Source organism: Panthera pardus, unplaced genomic scaffold (assembly GCF_024362965.1).
Source record: "Panthera pardus isolate Hobbes unplaced genomic scaffold, ASM2436296v1 HiC_scaffold_2, whole genome shotgun sequence".
Taxonomy (NCBI): domain Eukaryota; kingdom Metazoa; phylum Chordata; class Mammalia; order Carnivora; family Felidae; genus Panthera; species Panthera pardus.
Window position 1 is genome coordinate 29,902,329 of NW_026526765.1, and position 14,979 is coordinate 29,917,307.

The 14,979-nt window shown below is 37.2% G+C and overlaps 1 protein-coding gene across 1 annotated transcript in view; it reads right to left on the minus strand.

Annotated features, from left to right (window-relative positions):
* NUP155 (nucleoporin 155) overlaps positions 1 to 12,613 on the minus strand; it is a 67,310-nt gene extending 54,697 nt beyond the window's left edge. Inside the window, 6 exon segments of the mRNA XM_053906940.1 lie at positions 369 to 474; positions 2,756 to 2,922; positions 3,690 to 3,782; positions 9,422 to 9,492; positions 12,505 to 12,571; positions 12,574 to 12,613. Of these exon segments, the coding sequence (XP_053762915.1) occupies positions 369 to 474; positions 2,756 to 2,922; positions 3,690 to 3,782; positions 9,422 to 9,492; positions 12,505 to 12,571; positions 12,574 to 12,598 (529 nt within the window). The 5' untranslated portion in view covers positions 12,599 to 12,613.
* Between the last annotated feature and the right edge of the window lie 2,366 nt (positions 12,614 to 14,979).

Below are 14,979 nucleotides of genomic sequence, written 5' to 3' on the forward strand. Positions count from 1 at the left end.
CACTGTCTATTTTTATAATCTCTTCTTCCTTTAAACACCTTATGAATATATACCAAATGTTATTTAATAAGACAAACTTTCAGTTAAGAATGAGAATTTCTGGGGGCACCTGGGTGGCTCAGTCAGTTTAGTGCCCAACTCTTGATCTGGGCTCAGGTCATGTCATGGTTTGTGAGTCTGAGCCCTAAGTCAGGCACAAGCACAGAACCTGCTTGGGATTCTCTGTCTCTGTCTCTGCTCCCCGAGCCCCAAAATAAATAAGCATTAAAAAAAAAAAAAAAAAAAAAAGAATTTCAGAAGAAAACTGTGAAGTCAACAATCTGTTAAAAAAAAAAACCTGTTTGCCAAATTTATTGTTTTCTACTTACCATCTTCTGAGAATGTAAACTGTAGCAATGAAGGAACAAGGAAAGAAAGTGCACTCTTTGAGTGGTTTATTTTCCTACATCTTTGGCTAAACCAACCTGCTTCTGCCTTAAAAGGAAAAATTGAAAGAAGGAAGACCTGTAAATGTAGGTACACCCATCAAAGCAACTACCATATACCCATGTGTACAAAAATCCCCAAATGGTAATGAAATACCAACAACTGTCAATAGACATACTATTCAGAATATTGTTTAGTCCTTTAATTAAAAACAGAAAATGTAGTTAGCCATAATCATATCACTGCTCTCAATGAAATCAGCTATTTCAAAACCTCACAGTGCTGTTAATACACCCATATTTTAGTTATCTTAAAAATTCTTTTATTTAAAAGCAGTAAAGCAAGGGCACATGGGTGGCTTGGTAGGTTAAGCATCCAACTTCGGTTCAGGTCATATCTCAGGGCTTGTGGGTTTGAGCCCTGCGTCGGGCTCTGTGCCAACAGCTCAGAGCCCGGAGCCTGCTTCAGATTCTGTGTTTCCCCCTCTCTCTGCCCCTCCCCACCCCTCTCAAAAATAAATATTTAAAAATAGGGGCACCTGGGTGGCTTAGTTGGTTAAGCATCTGACTTCAGCTCAGGTCATGATCTCGCAGTGTGTGAGTTTGAGACCCACATCAGGCTCTGGGCTGACAGCTCGGAGCCTGGAGACTGCTTTGTATTCTGTGTCTCCCTCTCTCTCTGCCCCTCCCATGCTCATGCTCTCTCTCAAAAATAAATAAATGTTAAAAACAATTTTTTTTAAATTTTAAATAAATAAAAAATAAAAGTAGTAAAGCAAATAAGTGCAGTTTATAAGAGCTCAAAGAACACAGGAGAGAGGTACCTGTATCATCTCTTCCCACTTCAGCTAAAAAGAAATTTTAACAGCAGCAGCCATCACAATCACAATCTACAGTGTACTTCTCAATGACTGACTTTTGCCATGGGGGAGACAGAGGTCAAGCAGGGGAGGGCAGAGAAAGAGGGAGACACAGAATCCAAAGCAGGCTCCAGGCTCTGAGCTGTCCACACAGAGCCCAAAGCAGGGCTCAAACTCTTGAACCACGAGATCATGATCAAGCCGAAGTCGGACACTCAACCAACTGAGCCATCCAGGTGCCCCTCCTTACTTTTTTGATAATGAACAAAGCTAAGAGAAAATGGGTAAGAGATACTATGTAATATAAAAAACAGCTGACCAGGTTGTTGTCCTAGCTCTGCCACTAATTATGTGACTCTAAGAATGTTACTTTATCAGTTCCCTAACATTTACCTTATGAGAAAGGCAGTAATACAATAGGGATAAGACATAAAAGGGCATTTCAGAGTAGAGAAAACATACATGACCAAAAATACATGAAAAGATCCTCCCTCAACTCAACCAGAAAAAAAAAAAAAATTTCCCTCTAATCACATCGGCCAAAATTAGTAAATTTGATAATAGTAGCATTAGTGGGGGTTGGTGGTGGGGTACATTCACAGAAGCCTGCTAAGAGTCTAAAACTCTTAGAGGGCAATATGAAAACATGAAAATACAATTTTAAATGCATATACTCTATAACCCAACCATTAGAATTAAAAGTCTCTAAACAAAAAAGTATCTACACATATACAACGGAGGCCTGCAAAAGCATTATTTGTGAAGAGAGAAACTGAAAACCTAGAAGTCCATCAAGAAAGGATTTGCTAAGGGGCGCCTGGGTGGCTCAGTCAGTTAAGCATCTGACTCCTGATTTTGGCTCAGGTCATAATCTCACAGTTCATGAATTCGAGCCCAAATTCAGGCTGCACTGACAGCACAGAGCCTGCTTGGGATTCTCTCTCTCTCCCTCCCTCCCTCTTTTTCAAAATAAATTTTAAAAAATTAAAAAAAAAAGAAGAAGAAGAAAATTGTTAACAATTGTCTGCATTTACAGACAAATATGCAGTAATCACAAAGAAACAATTTAGTGAGAAGCCAATTAACGTAACAATAAGTAATAACCTAAGTAAAAGCATACATACGGAAAAGTACATTATGTAATTGTATACGCGTGCGTGTGTGTGTGTGTGTGTGTGTGTGTATATATAGACATACATAAATACACAGCTATACTTACAATTATCAGTGGATCATTTTCTAAAAAAATAATATTCAGAACTGATAATGCTATTTATTTCTAGAAGAGAGGACTGGGTTTCACAGGCATGGTATAGTCAATGGAAGACTATGGTTTTAACTGTATGTATGAATACTTTCCCTAAGAATTTATTAGTATGCTTATATACTTAGAAAACAAAAGCAAAATCTATCCCTAAAAATGAAAAAAATCAAGAGAGACAAAAAAATGTTTATAAATGCTAGACTTACTTGGTATGCTACTTCATATAAACAGCCGTCCTTTCCAGCCAAGAAAATTCTGCCATTATCAGTGGAAGTTATTGTTAAAAGGTAAGTATTATCAGTGGGAAGAGAATATAAGGGATCTGGAAGCAACTGCATTCCACCACACATACTGTCATTAAGAACTCCAGAACCTATTTTTTTTTTAAAGAAAGAACACAGGAATCAGCTTATGAGCTTGTTTAAAGTTTGAGACAATCACTGCATTATCTTCAGAATTGTTATTTTTACTGAATTCTTATTGATCTATCCAAAAGCTTGTAGAACATAATTTTTAAATTATTATAAAAAGTCTGATACAATTTATTCAAGTTAAATAGAACCTATAATATGTACATACATAAAAAATTTATAACATATAATAAGTTTAATATATGTAACATTATACAACATCAAAAACTCTCCCAAATTATTAAATTTTACAAACAAGCCTAAGGATGTGATAGTAATAATCATTAATTTGAGTCACTGAAGTTCAACATTTCACCCAGATTGCCACAATGCAAAAGAAACCACTGAATGTACTAGTAATAAACCAAGGTCTTCTTACGTTAAAGGAAAGAATGTACATTTCGGTATTGTGTATGTTAAAATGGCTATTCAAAAAACTAGAAACGAAGAAATTGAAAGCACTGCTGGAAAAACTCGCTAGTGTCAACTGTTTCTCTTTTACTACCATTTTATATTGTACATTTAAGGAGTGTACGTTAATATGGTAAACATATTCAAAATACTTGTTTGGTGAAGCTCCTAACCTGAAAGGTACCATCCCTGTGGGGAAATATTATTTTGCTATGAGCAAATACTCTGGAAAGTTAACTTAGTCAAAAACATTAGCTTTTAATTATATTAAACTGGCTAACATGTTTATTTTAAAAATACCACATATGGATTGCTATACCTGTTTGTAAATTAGCATAGCTAAGTCCAAGAATCACTATATCCACAGGGGTTGCCAAAACCAGCAGGTGCCGTACATGAGGTTGAAAGATGCCTAAGATAGAGGAGACATGGGTTAGGGATTATTCCAAAAAACTCCACTTACACTATTTAAGCACTAATAGACCATGGTTTTACCATTACATCCACATCCACTATCTAAGCATTAATAGACTAATGGCTTTATCATTAAAATGAACTAGTGATTAAATAGTATACGAAGGGGACACCTGGCTGGCTCAGTGGGTAAAGGATGCGACTCTTGATCCTGAGGTCGTGAATTCAAGCCCCACGTTGGGTGTGGAGCCTACTTAAAAAAAAACCAAAAATCATTTAAATAGTATATGAAATGTCTGAACTCACTTTAATTTGATGTTAAAATATTACTACCTGTGATCATTTAAATAAGCAAATAGTAATACAAAAAAGAACCATATTAAAAAAGAAACACTTCAGGGGCACCTGGTTGGCTCACTCAGTTAAGCGATAGACTCTTGGTTTCAGCTCAGGTCTTGATCTCACGGTTCTATTTTTTTTTTAACGTTTATTTTTATTTTTGAGAGACAGAGCATGAGTGGGCAGGGGGAAGGGGCAGCAGAGAGAGAGGGAGACACAGAATCTGAAGCAGGCTCTAGGCTCAGAGCTGTCAGCACAGAACCTGACGTGGGGCTTGAACCCACAAACCGTGAGATCATAACCTGAGCTGAAGTCAGATGCTTAACTGAGTGAATGACCCAGGAACCCCATGATCTCATGGTTCTTGAGACTGAAGCCCACATCATGCCCCACACTAACAGCAAGGAGCCTGCTTGGGATTCTCTCTCTCCCTCTTTCTCTAACCTACCACTCCTCTCGTGCAAGCTCTCTCTCTCTCAAAAAAAAAAAAAAAAAAACTTAACAAAAATAAAAGAAGCACTTCAGTATTTAATGCCATTTAAAATCAGCATTATATGGTGCACCTGAGTGGCTCAGTCAGGTAAGGGTCTGACTCTTGATCTCAGCTCAAGTCATGATCTCACAGTTTCTGAGTTCAAGCCCCATGCTGGGCTATGCACTGAAAGTGCGGAGACTGCTTGGGATTCTCTCTCTCCCTCCTTCTCTGGCCTCCCCGCTCCCCGCTGCATGCATGCACATGTGCTCTCTCTCAAAATAAAATTTAAAAACTGTATTAAAAAAAAACTTTTAATTCCAAAATCAGAATGGCATAAAATAGTCTGTTTATTAAAATATAAAGCTTTCTATTTGTACACCCAAATTCACAGCAGCATAATTCACAGCACCTAAAAAGTGGAAGCAATCCAAGTGTCCACCAACACATGAATGGATAAACAAAATGTGGTCTACATATACAATAAAATAGAATATGACCCAGTCTTTAAAAGGGAAATTCAGACACATACTGTAACAGGAATGAATCTTAAGATCATTATAAGTGAAATAAACCAGTCGCAAAGAAAAAATACCATATAATTCCACTTATGTCAGATGCCTATAGGCAAATTCATAGAAACAGATATGAGTTCATATATTAAATGAGTTTCCCAGATGAATTTATATATCAAAATCAGATAATTTATAGTTTCAAAGGGGACATTACCAAGTGAAAGCTTTTTTTAAAATTCATGCTAAGGTACTGTTTATTTTCTTTTTATGGTATTAACATTAAGAAATGCTTACAGGCACGAGATGACACGTCATGTTACAATGTCCAAAAACAGTGCCTTACTGATAGGAATAAAAGGAAATATACCTTATGTTACAATTATGGACATCTCTTCATGTATATACCTTTGGCCTGCTTAAGCGTATATAATGCCACAGAAAGTACAAAACTTTTACTTTCACTGATGAACACTGAGGGGTACAAAAGTCAGCTTTGTGTATCAAGCTTCCAGTCAGTTAAGCTGAAGGCACAGATCTTCTACCTAATGAACTCAAAATATACCTGATATTTCATGAAAAATTGACTTAAAAAGCCTAAACTTTATGAAAACTTATGTTTTCCTTAATAGAAGGCTTATCTCAAAGTATTTAGTCACCAGGCGATGACAAAGAAGTCATCTTTGATTACAGAAACTCTAGTGAAGTAGGAATTCTATGGATGATGGAGCTGGTTTACGACTTTGAGTAAAGAAAGGTAAGGAAAGTAGTATCTTGTCAAATGATGTCATCTTCTCTAAATCTCTCATCATTTATTCAAGTATTTTGCAACAGAAAATGGTAGAAATGGAAGCCATCTCCCTTCAGGGTGCAGCAAGGTTAAATGACTGACATTTCTTCCTTTTGTCAACCTTCACTTCTTATCTATAAAGTGCATTATCTTATTAGCACCTTTTAGAAATTAACATAAGTTGTTTAGGTCTGTGGACCAGTTCCAAATTTCACTACTTTTGAATGAAAAAGTTTTAAGGTTTTGAAAAAGTTTTGAAAGAAAAAGTGTAATACTTGTGCACAAATATAAGCACTTAAGATCCTTTGCTAACCCAACTGCTTTTGCTGCTTTGATGAAGAAACTCAACAGAACCATACATAACTCATTGCATTTTTACAAAGGCATGCTTTGGCACTGAAAACTTGGCCAATGGTACCTTCAACTTCTAAGGCAACTTCAATGACAGTATGAATTGGTACCTTTTCAAGAGATGCTGGTTCAGAAATGAAAATACAAAGCTCTTCTCTTCTACTGTAAACTCCACTGGCTTTCCAGAAGTAATTGACTAAGGGTGTTTGGGTGGCTCAGTCAGTTAAGCATCCAACTCTTGCTTTTGACTCAGGTCATGATCCCAGGGTTGTGGGAATGATTCCCATATTGGGCTCGCACAAAGCATGGAGCCTGCTTAATATTCTCTCTCTCCCTCCCTCTCCACCTGCCCCTCCCCTGTCACTTGCGCACTCTCTAAATAAATAGATAGACAGAACTGACTACATTTGAGGTAGGAGGTTTACTGTATTCAAAACACAAAGAAAGACCATTCCAAGAATAACTTCCAGGAAGGAGTTTACATATGATTTGACTTTGGTGGCAGTCCCACTGGGTCATACAGATGAGGTAAATTGACTCATAACCACTAATCACTCACAATCACTATAATGAATGATGTCCAAAAGCCATAAGCTCTTTCAGGTAAGTTACCTCCTAAGAAGAGGAGATTGAAACTAGACAACTATGTGAATCTTTCAATGCATGAGAAATGCTTCCCTGAACTCAAAAAATGACTAAACCTTGTCAATTTGTCTGTAGACAAAAACCTGCAAATGCTAAAAATCACTGAAGAATTCCTATGTTTTATTCAAACAATCATAAAATTGAAACATGTATTCATACTCTTCTTGCTTACACAGAATTCACCAATAAAGCAAACTCATGCCAAAAAGCCTGACTTAGAAAACAATGACTTTAGGGGCGCCTGGGTGGCTCAGTCGGTTAAGTGTCCGACTTCGGCTCAGGTCATGATCTCTCGGTCCATGAGTTCGAGCCCCGCGTCGGGCTCTGTGCTGACAGCTCAGAGCCTGGAGACTGTTTCAGATTCTGTGTCTCACTCTCTCTGACCCTCCCCTGTTCATGCTCTGTCTCTCCCTGTCTCAAAAATAAATGAAACATTAAAAAAATAAATAAATAAAAAATAAAAAAAGAAAACAATGACTTTAACTTCAAAAATATTTTATCTATTTATTTATTTATTTATTTATTTATTTATTTATTTATTTAGAGAGAGAGAAAGCATGTGTGCACGTGGGGGAGGGGGAGAGAGAGAGGGAGAGAATCCCAAGCAGGCTATGCACTGACAGCACAGAGCCTGACGAGGGGTTCAATCCCACAAACTGTGACATCATGACCTAAGCTGAAATCAAGAGTCGGATGCTTAACCAACTGAGTCACCCAGATGCCCCAAGAATAGTATTTTCTTGCAAAAGGCAAAGTAATATATGGACTTCGTCAGCTTTAACATTACATTCAAGAGTCAAAATTTTCAGTACTTACTGACAGAAAAGCCAGAATTGTTTCATTATCAAAGATAACACCTTTGTTGCCATATCAAAGACTATGCCATAATTTTAATTTTGCACTGAAGTTTACGTTTGAGTAGTACAAAATTTTAGTATTTACCGTAGATGGACAATTTATGTTTATTACAATAGAGGACAGGGACAGTTGTTGACTGTTATTATGAATAAACTTTTAAATGAAGAGAGATACATACCTCAGGATTGAGAATACTTTGAGGTTCTATGTTAAGGAAATAAGTTTATAATATAATCACATAAACTGTTTAAGACTACACGTCTGTACCATGTGAATTATAACTTCTAAACAGTTGTGACCTCAAAATTTTATTCAGGCATTACAAACAATTTTGTCTACTATTTCCCATTGTAGTAAGATTTCTCATACATCAAAAAAAAAAATCTATATTAAATTTAAATCAATCCATTATTTTGTCATTAGCTCTGATAAAAAATCTGTATAATGAAGTTGAAACTGTTAAATTAAACACCACTTCTCACTTCTTTAAGATTTATTCTGAGTTCTCTTTTCATTTCCATTGGACATCAAGACTAAAAAAAAAAAAAAAAATGCAGAGATGGGGCCCCTGCGTGGCTCAGTCAGTTAAATGTTCAACTCTTGATTTCAGCTCAGGTCATGATCTCATGGTGGTGAGATCAAGCCCCTTGTGGGGCTCTGTGCTGGGTGCAGAGCCTGCTAAGAGTCTCTCTCTCCCTCTCCTTCTGCCCCTCCTCTGAGTGTGCTCTGGCAATCAGTCTCTCTCTCACTCTCAAGAAGGAAAAAAAACCCACAAAAAGAAAACAAACCAAAAACGCAGAGACAAAAATGGTTTTTAACATTAAATTTACTAACTGATGAAAAATGTATAATGCAAAACTTTACGTAAATCATCAAAGAGTAACAAAAAATAAGCAAGATAAAATGCAGAAATTATAGTTTAACAATTTTATTAAAAAATTTTTTCTTTTAATTTTTTTTTTAATGTTTACTTATTTTTGAAAGAGAGACAGACAGAGCGTGAGCCAGGAGAGGGCAGAGAGAGGAGACACAGAATCCAACGCAGGCTCCAGGCTCTGAGCTGTTAGCACAGAGCCCGACACGGGGCTCAAACCCACAAACCACGAGATCATGATCTGAGCTAAAGTCGGACACTTAACCAATGGAGCTACCCAGGCGTGCCTAAAAAATTTTTTTTAAGTTTATTTAGTTATTTTGAGAGAGAGACAGACAGACAGACAGACAGCAGGGGTGGGGCAGAGAGAGAGGGAGGGAAAATCTCAAGCAGACTCTGCATTACCAGCACGGAGCCAGATGCAGGGCTTAAACTCATGAACCATGAGATCATGACCCGAGCCAAAACCAAGAGTTGCATGCTCAACCAACTGAGCCACACAGGTACCTCCCCTGTCCCCACAAAATTTATTAAGGATGGGGCTTGAACTCATGACCCTGAAATCAAGAGTCACATGCTCTACCAACTGAGCCAGTTAGGTGCCCCAATTTAATAATTTTAAAGACAGACTCATTTCTACCATAAAGTGAGTAAACTATTAAATATTCCTAATCACTTTCTATGTTTCTACTTAGAATTCAGAATATTTGATAAAATTTTCAACTACTTAAAATGTGTTGTTACTCAGTTCTAAACCATTATATACAAACATTATCATTACATTTTTATTTCTTACCAGCTTTTGGTTTCACAAGCCCCACAGCAAGAATAGTCTCACTAAGTCCATCAAAATAGGCAAGGTCTCCTCTGTCAAACGGTAAAGAAAAACATGTTATACATACACAGAAAACAAAGTTTTATCCTAAAATATTCTTTAAGACTACAGGATGTAGTGAAAAATAAGCCAGCAAACAAAACTGTTTCAGTTCCAAGATTCAGGCACACAGGCCTGTCTAAAGCTAAGCATAAACCAGGCAAACAGAGACAGCTGCTCCCTATTCCAAACTTCTCCTCAGCCAGGCTGCAAATCTCAAGTAATAGCAGTTATGTTGGGTTAAGACCCTCTCAGAAGAACAGACTCACAGGGAAAGCCTATGGCTGAGGGTGGACAGAAACACTGAGAAAAAGTCTCTAGGAACCCAACCTATATTCTAAGTACAAAGTAATTCTAAGGAATTTGAAACCTGTGGTCCACCGAGGGTAACCAGAGCAATAACAAAACCAAACTCAACTCAACTCTTGACTTGGAAAAAGTTAACTTTCCCCGAAATAAAGACCTACTTGATAGGCCCTAGCAAAAAAAGAGACATACCCATATCTAAGGATGGATAAACACTACTTACTGCAGTGTCCACTGTCCTACACATGGCATCTGGCTTAAAAATAAACACATGAGACACAAAAAAGCACAGGAAAAAAAAGCCTGTCAAGAAACAAAGAAATCAACAGAAATGGACTCAGCTAGGAGACAGATGTCTGAACTATAAGACAGGAAATTTAAAATAAATGATTATCATATAGGTATTAATGAAAAAAGGGGACAATATAAATAAGCAAATAAGGAATTTCAGCAGAGAGATGAAAATCACAAGAAATAAGTGAAAATGTTAGAAATAAAAAGCACAGCACAGAGAAAGAACATCTTGTAAGAACTTTTCAAGTAGACTTGACATACTTAACAAAAGAATCCATGAACTTGAATTTGGGTCAACAGAAATTGTCCCAATTGAAACAAACAAAAAGAATGGAGAAACAAAAACAGAACAAAGTATCCAAAATCTGTTTTGAATAACATCAAACAATCTAACGGAAGTGTAAAAATCTCAGAAGGAGAGGAAGAGAATGGGGCAGAACAAATATTTGAAGATAATCACTGAAAAATGTCCAAAAATGAAAGACATCAAACCAAAGATCCAAGAAACTCAGAGAACACCAAGTAGGATAAATATGCCCGGGGGGTGGGGGTGGGGGAGGGATATTCATATATATACATATACATATACATATACACATATACACACATGATCCAGACCTTGAAGAAAATTTCTGGTTGTCCTGAAAAGAGCCAAGCAAACAGAAAGAAAACTCCTAAATGGCCACATATGTGGACCAGGTTTTCCCATTTCCCCATGCTGTGAAAACTGGCACAACCTCCAGAAACTAAGACCAATACTGGGGATGTTAGGTGTTTCAGAACAATGAATTGAACAAGATTACGTTCCTATTATCCATGTGGTATTAGGATTTATAATAAAAAGCTAATGGAATAATTGAAATGAAACCTAACATTTTTGCAGAATTGAATTTGTGAACTGAAGAGTTATATACCGAGGATTTGTGCCTTGATTTTTTTCAGTAAGCACACTGTTCAAGTAATTTTTCTTTAAATAAGTTCTAGTTTGAACACGGTAAGGTTGGAGTGTATATTCCATGAGGACAGGAGCTACACTTACCACATTCAATATTGTTCCTAGCACAAAAGAGTGTCTGATACATAATAAACTCAACATTTTATTACATGGATACATTACATGTTGATGGAAATACAGAAATTTTCATTAAAGAGAAACTCTTTTTAAGGAAATTATCCTTACATTTGTCTATAACATAATTTTTTTTGTTTGTTTTTCTAAATAGATCCACACCTAAATGAAGTTGTTTTATTCCTTAGTATCAAAACGACTATGTTACAATAATAAAAGCAACTAAAGTTCAGGGTATATGAAGAAAAATCACAACCATACATCACTGCTATTAGAACTATATAACAGTTCAACCATAAAAAATAGCTATGAAAAGTTCTAAATGAAAAAATCAGAGAACAAAAATATTTTTATTTAAGCTACAAGTTCTCATTTAGTATCACTTTAATTCAGTGATAGTGTGTGTGTGTGTGTGTGTGTGTGTGTGTGTGTGCGCATTCCTAACAGGTGCTTTAATTACCCAAGGGCAAGAGAAACAACTACAAGGGCCTTCCTCTGGTTATCCCACTAATCCCCTAAAGACATTATGAGAGAGAAATGGTAGTAAGCCAAAATTTATCTTCAAAAAGCCAGAGTGAGATTACCAGATCAATAAACTATTTTAGCAAGAATGTCTTGAGCCGTCACTCAGATTACTATATACACTCAAATTACACATGGCCAACCTCATGGAACAAAACTGTTTAGTCACTTCAATGAATTAAGAGCCTCCCAATTCATAAAAATGCATCAAATACACAGGTCTTTAAAGATGTCAAACCATCTCTCAAAAAACTACTAACAGATTATCTTACTGGAAGATAAGAGCTTGGAAACTAGACCCCTGCTATTCAGAGTGGTACTTAGACTGGCAGCATCACTGGGAGGTTGTTACAAATGCAGACTCTCGAGGCTCGCTCAGAACTACTATAACAGAATCCGCACTTTTAAACCTCATTCTCAGGTGATCAGTATGCATACTGAGAAGCACTGACCCAGATGTTAGCTGAATGAAAAATAAACCAGGCAGCTTCTGATGAGTAGAATACTAGCTGCCATTAAGATAATCTAACTTCTAATCATGCTAAAGCAAACCAGCATTAAATACATACCCATCTTCGGGGCGCCTGGGTGGCGCAGTCGGTTAAGCGTCCGACTTCAGCCAGGTCACGATCTCGCGGTCCGTGAGTTCGAGCCCCGCGTCAGGCTCTGGGCTGATGGCTCGACCCTGGAGCCTGTTTCCGATTCTGTGTCTCCCTCTCTCTCTGCCCCTCCCCCGTTCATGCTCTGTCCTCTCTCTGTCCCAAAAATAAATAAAAAACGTTGAAAAAAAAAATAAAAAAAAAAAAATACATACCCATCTTCATAGTTCCACATGAATATGTCACTGTCAATTGTGAGCCAAGCTCTGCTGATAGGAGGAACACACCCATCATGCAGTTACACTGCATATCTGAAGTAGTGGGATGTAAGGCAAAAAGATTTCAATCTTCTCTTTCTTAAGCTTGTTTTGAAAGATTTTGATTTAAAATTTATGATTAAAAAATCATGATCTGTCCACTTTTTAATAGAAAAAGCAATAAAGGGTGCCTGGGTAGCTCAGTCCATTAAGTGTCTGACTTCAGCTCAGGTCATGATCTCAGGGTTCATGAATTCGAGCCCCACATCAGGCTCTGTGCTGACAGCTCAGAGCCTGGAGCCTGCTTCGGATTCTGTGTCTCCTTCTCTCTCTGCCCCCCCCCCCCCCCCACTCATGCTCTGTCTCTCAAAAATGAATAAACATTAAAAAAAATTTTTAAAAAGAAGAAAAAGCAAATAAAATATCTTGATTTCTAATGAGTTTAAAGACATAGTGTATGACAGAAATAAACCTGCAATTTACAATTCCTAAATAATTGCCATTTGACCACTTAAAATGTATTTTAAAGGACAAATATGTTTTTACCATTATTAAAGGCGAATACTGATCATGAATAACACCATTAAATTTTGACATGAAAAAACTGTTCTACTGGACCACTTTCTCCCAACTGCATAAGAGCAAGAGTGATAAAAAAAAAAAACATAAGGCATGCTAAAGTTAGGCCAGGTGACAATTTGCAAGCTTCTTATATATAGTGCAATTGAAAAATAGACAAAGAATTATATTGTGTAATCATAAAATGAGGAAAAAATTGTGAAATAAAATAATTTCTTAATTAAATGATAATTTTTTGCATGGTATTATCAGAAGATTAAAGAATATTAAGAAACTGGGGCGCCTGGGTGGCTTGGTCGGTTAAGTGTCCGACTTCGGCTCAGGTCATGATCTCATGGTCCGTGAGTTCGAGCCCCGCGTCGGGCTCTGTGCTGACCGCTCAGAGCCTGGAGCCTGTTTCAGATTCTGTGTCTGCCTCTTTCTCTGCCCCTCCCCTGTTCATGCTCTGTCTCTGTCTCAAAAATAAATAAACGTTTAAAAAAAATTAAAAAAAAAAAAAGAATATTAAGAAACTAAGAAAAGACAGTATGGGATAAGAAGTGTTGTATATTTAATAACGTTATTTTACAAAGTCTCAGAGAAATACTGAAAAGTTTAGGAAGAATATTAGATTCTACTAGTTTTTCTACTTATAGCTATTTTCTTAATTTTCCATTTCCTTTATTTTTCTAAAGCAGACTGTCCTGAAATTTGAAACATTTTTCCTTTAGTTTAATATATTTTTAAAAGTCTCAGATTAAACTTTATTTAAAAAAAAATTTTTTTTAATGCTTTTATTTATTTTTGAGAGAGAGAGACAGAGCATGAACGGGGGAGGGTCAGAGAGAGAGGGAGACACAGAATCGGAAGCAGGCTCCAGGCTCTGAGCTGTCAGCACAGAGCCTGACGCAGGCTTGAACTCACGGACCATGAGATCATGACCTGAACTGAAGTCGGACGCTTAACTGACTGAACCACCCAGGTGCCCCTCAGATTAAATTTTAGCATGTCATCTTTTTTTTTTTAATTTTTTTTTTTTTTTAACGTTTATTTATTTTTGGGACAGAGAGACAGAGCATGAACGGGGGAGGGGCAGAGAGAGAGGAAGACTCAGAATCAGAAGCAGGCTCCAGGCTCTGAGCCTCAGCCCAGAGCCTAACGCGGGGCTTGAACTCACGGACCGCGAGATCGTGACCTGAGTTGAAGTCGGACGCTTAACCGACTGAGCCACCCAGGCGCCCCTAGCATATCATCTTAATGTCTATATTATGAGAGCTACAGATTGATACAGAAGCTTCCTAACAAATAACTACAAATCTTTTTTTTAATGTTTATTTAATTTTGAGAGAGAGAGAGAGAGAGAGAGAAAACACAGGAGTGGGGGAGTGGCAGACAGAGAGGAAGATACAAAGCAGGCTCCAGGCTCTGAGCTGTCAGCACAAAGCCCGATGCATGGCTTGAACCCACTATGAGATCATAACCTGAGCCAAAGTCGGCCCCCCAACCGACTGAGCTACCTAGGCGCCCTGCAAATAACTATAAATCTAATGCCTTTATAGGGTACGCCATACTTTAAAAAAATCAGATAAGATCTTTTTTTAGAGGGTAAGAAAACTCCTCTAGCAATTCAGTCTATGAAGATTCCATTAGTGTTTCATTCTTACTGTGAGCCTTAGAAATGCAATCACTTATAATTTTAATTCTTTCTTAAGATTTTTTTTTAAGTTTATTTTATTTATTTTGAGAGAGAAGGTGAGTGTGAGCAGGGTAGAGGCAGAGAGAGAGAAAGAGAGAGAGAGGAGAGAGAGAGGAGAGAGAGAGAGAGAGAGAGAGAGAGAGAGGAGAGGGAGAGAGAGAGATGAGAGGGAGAGAGAC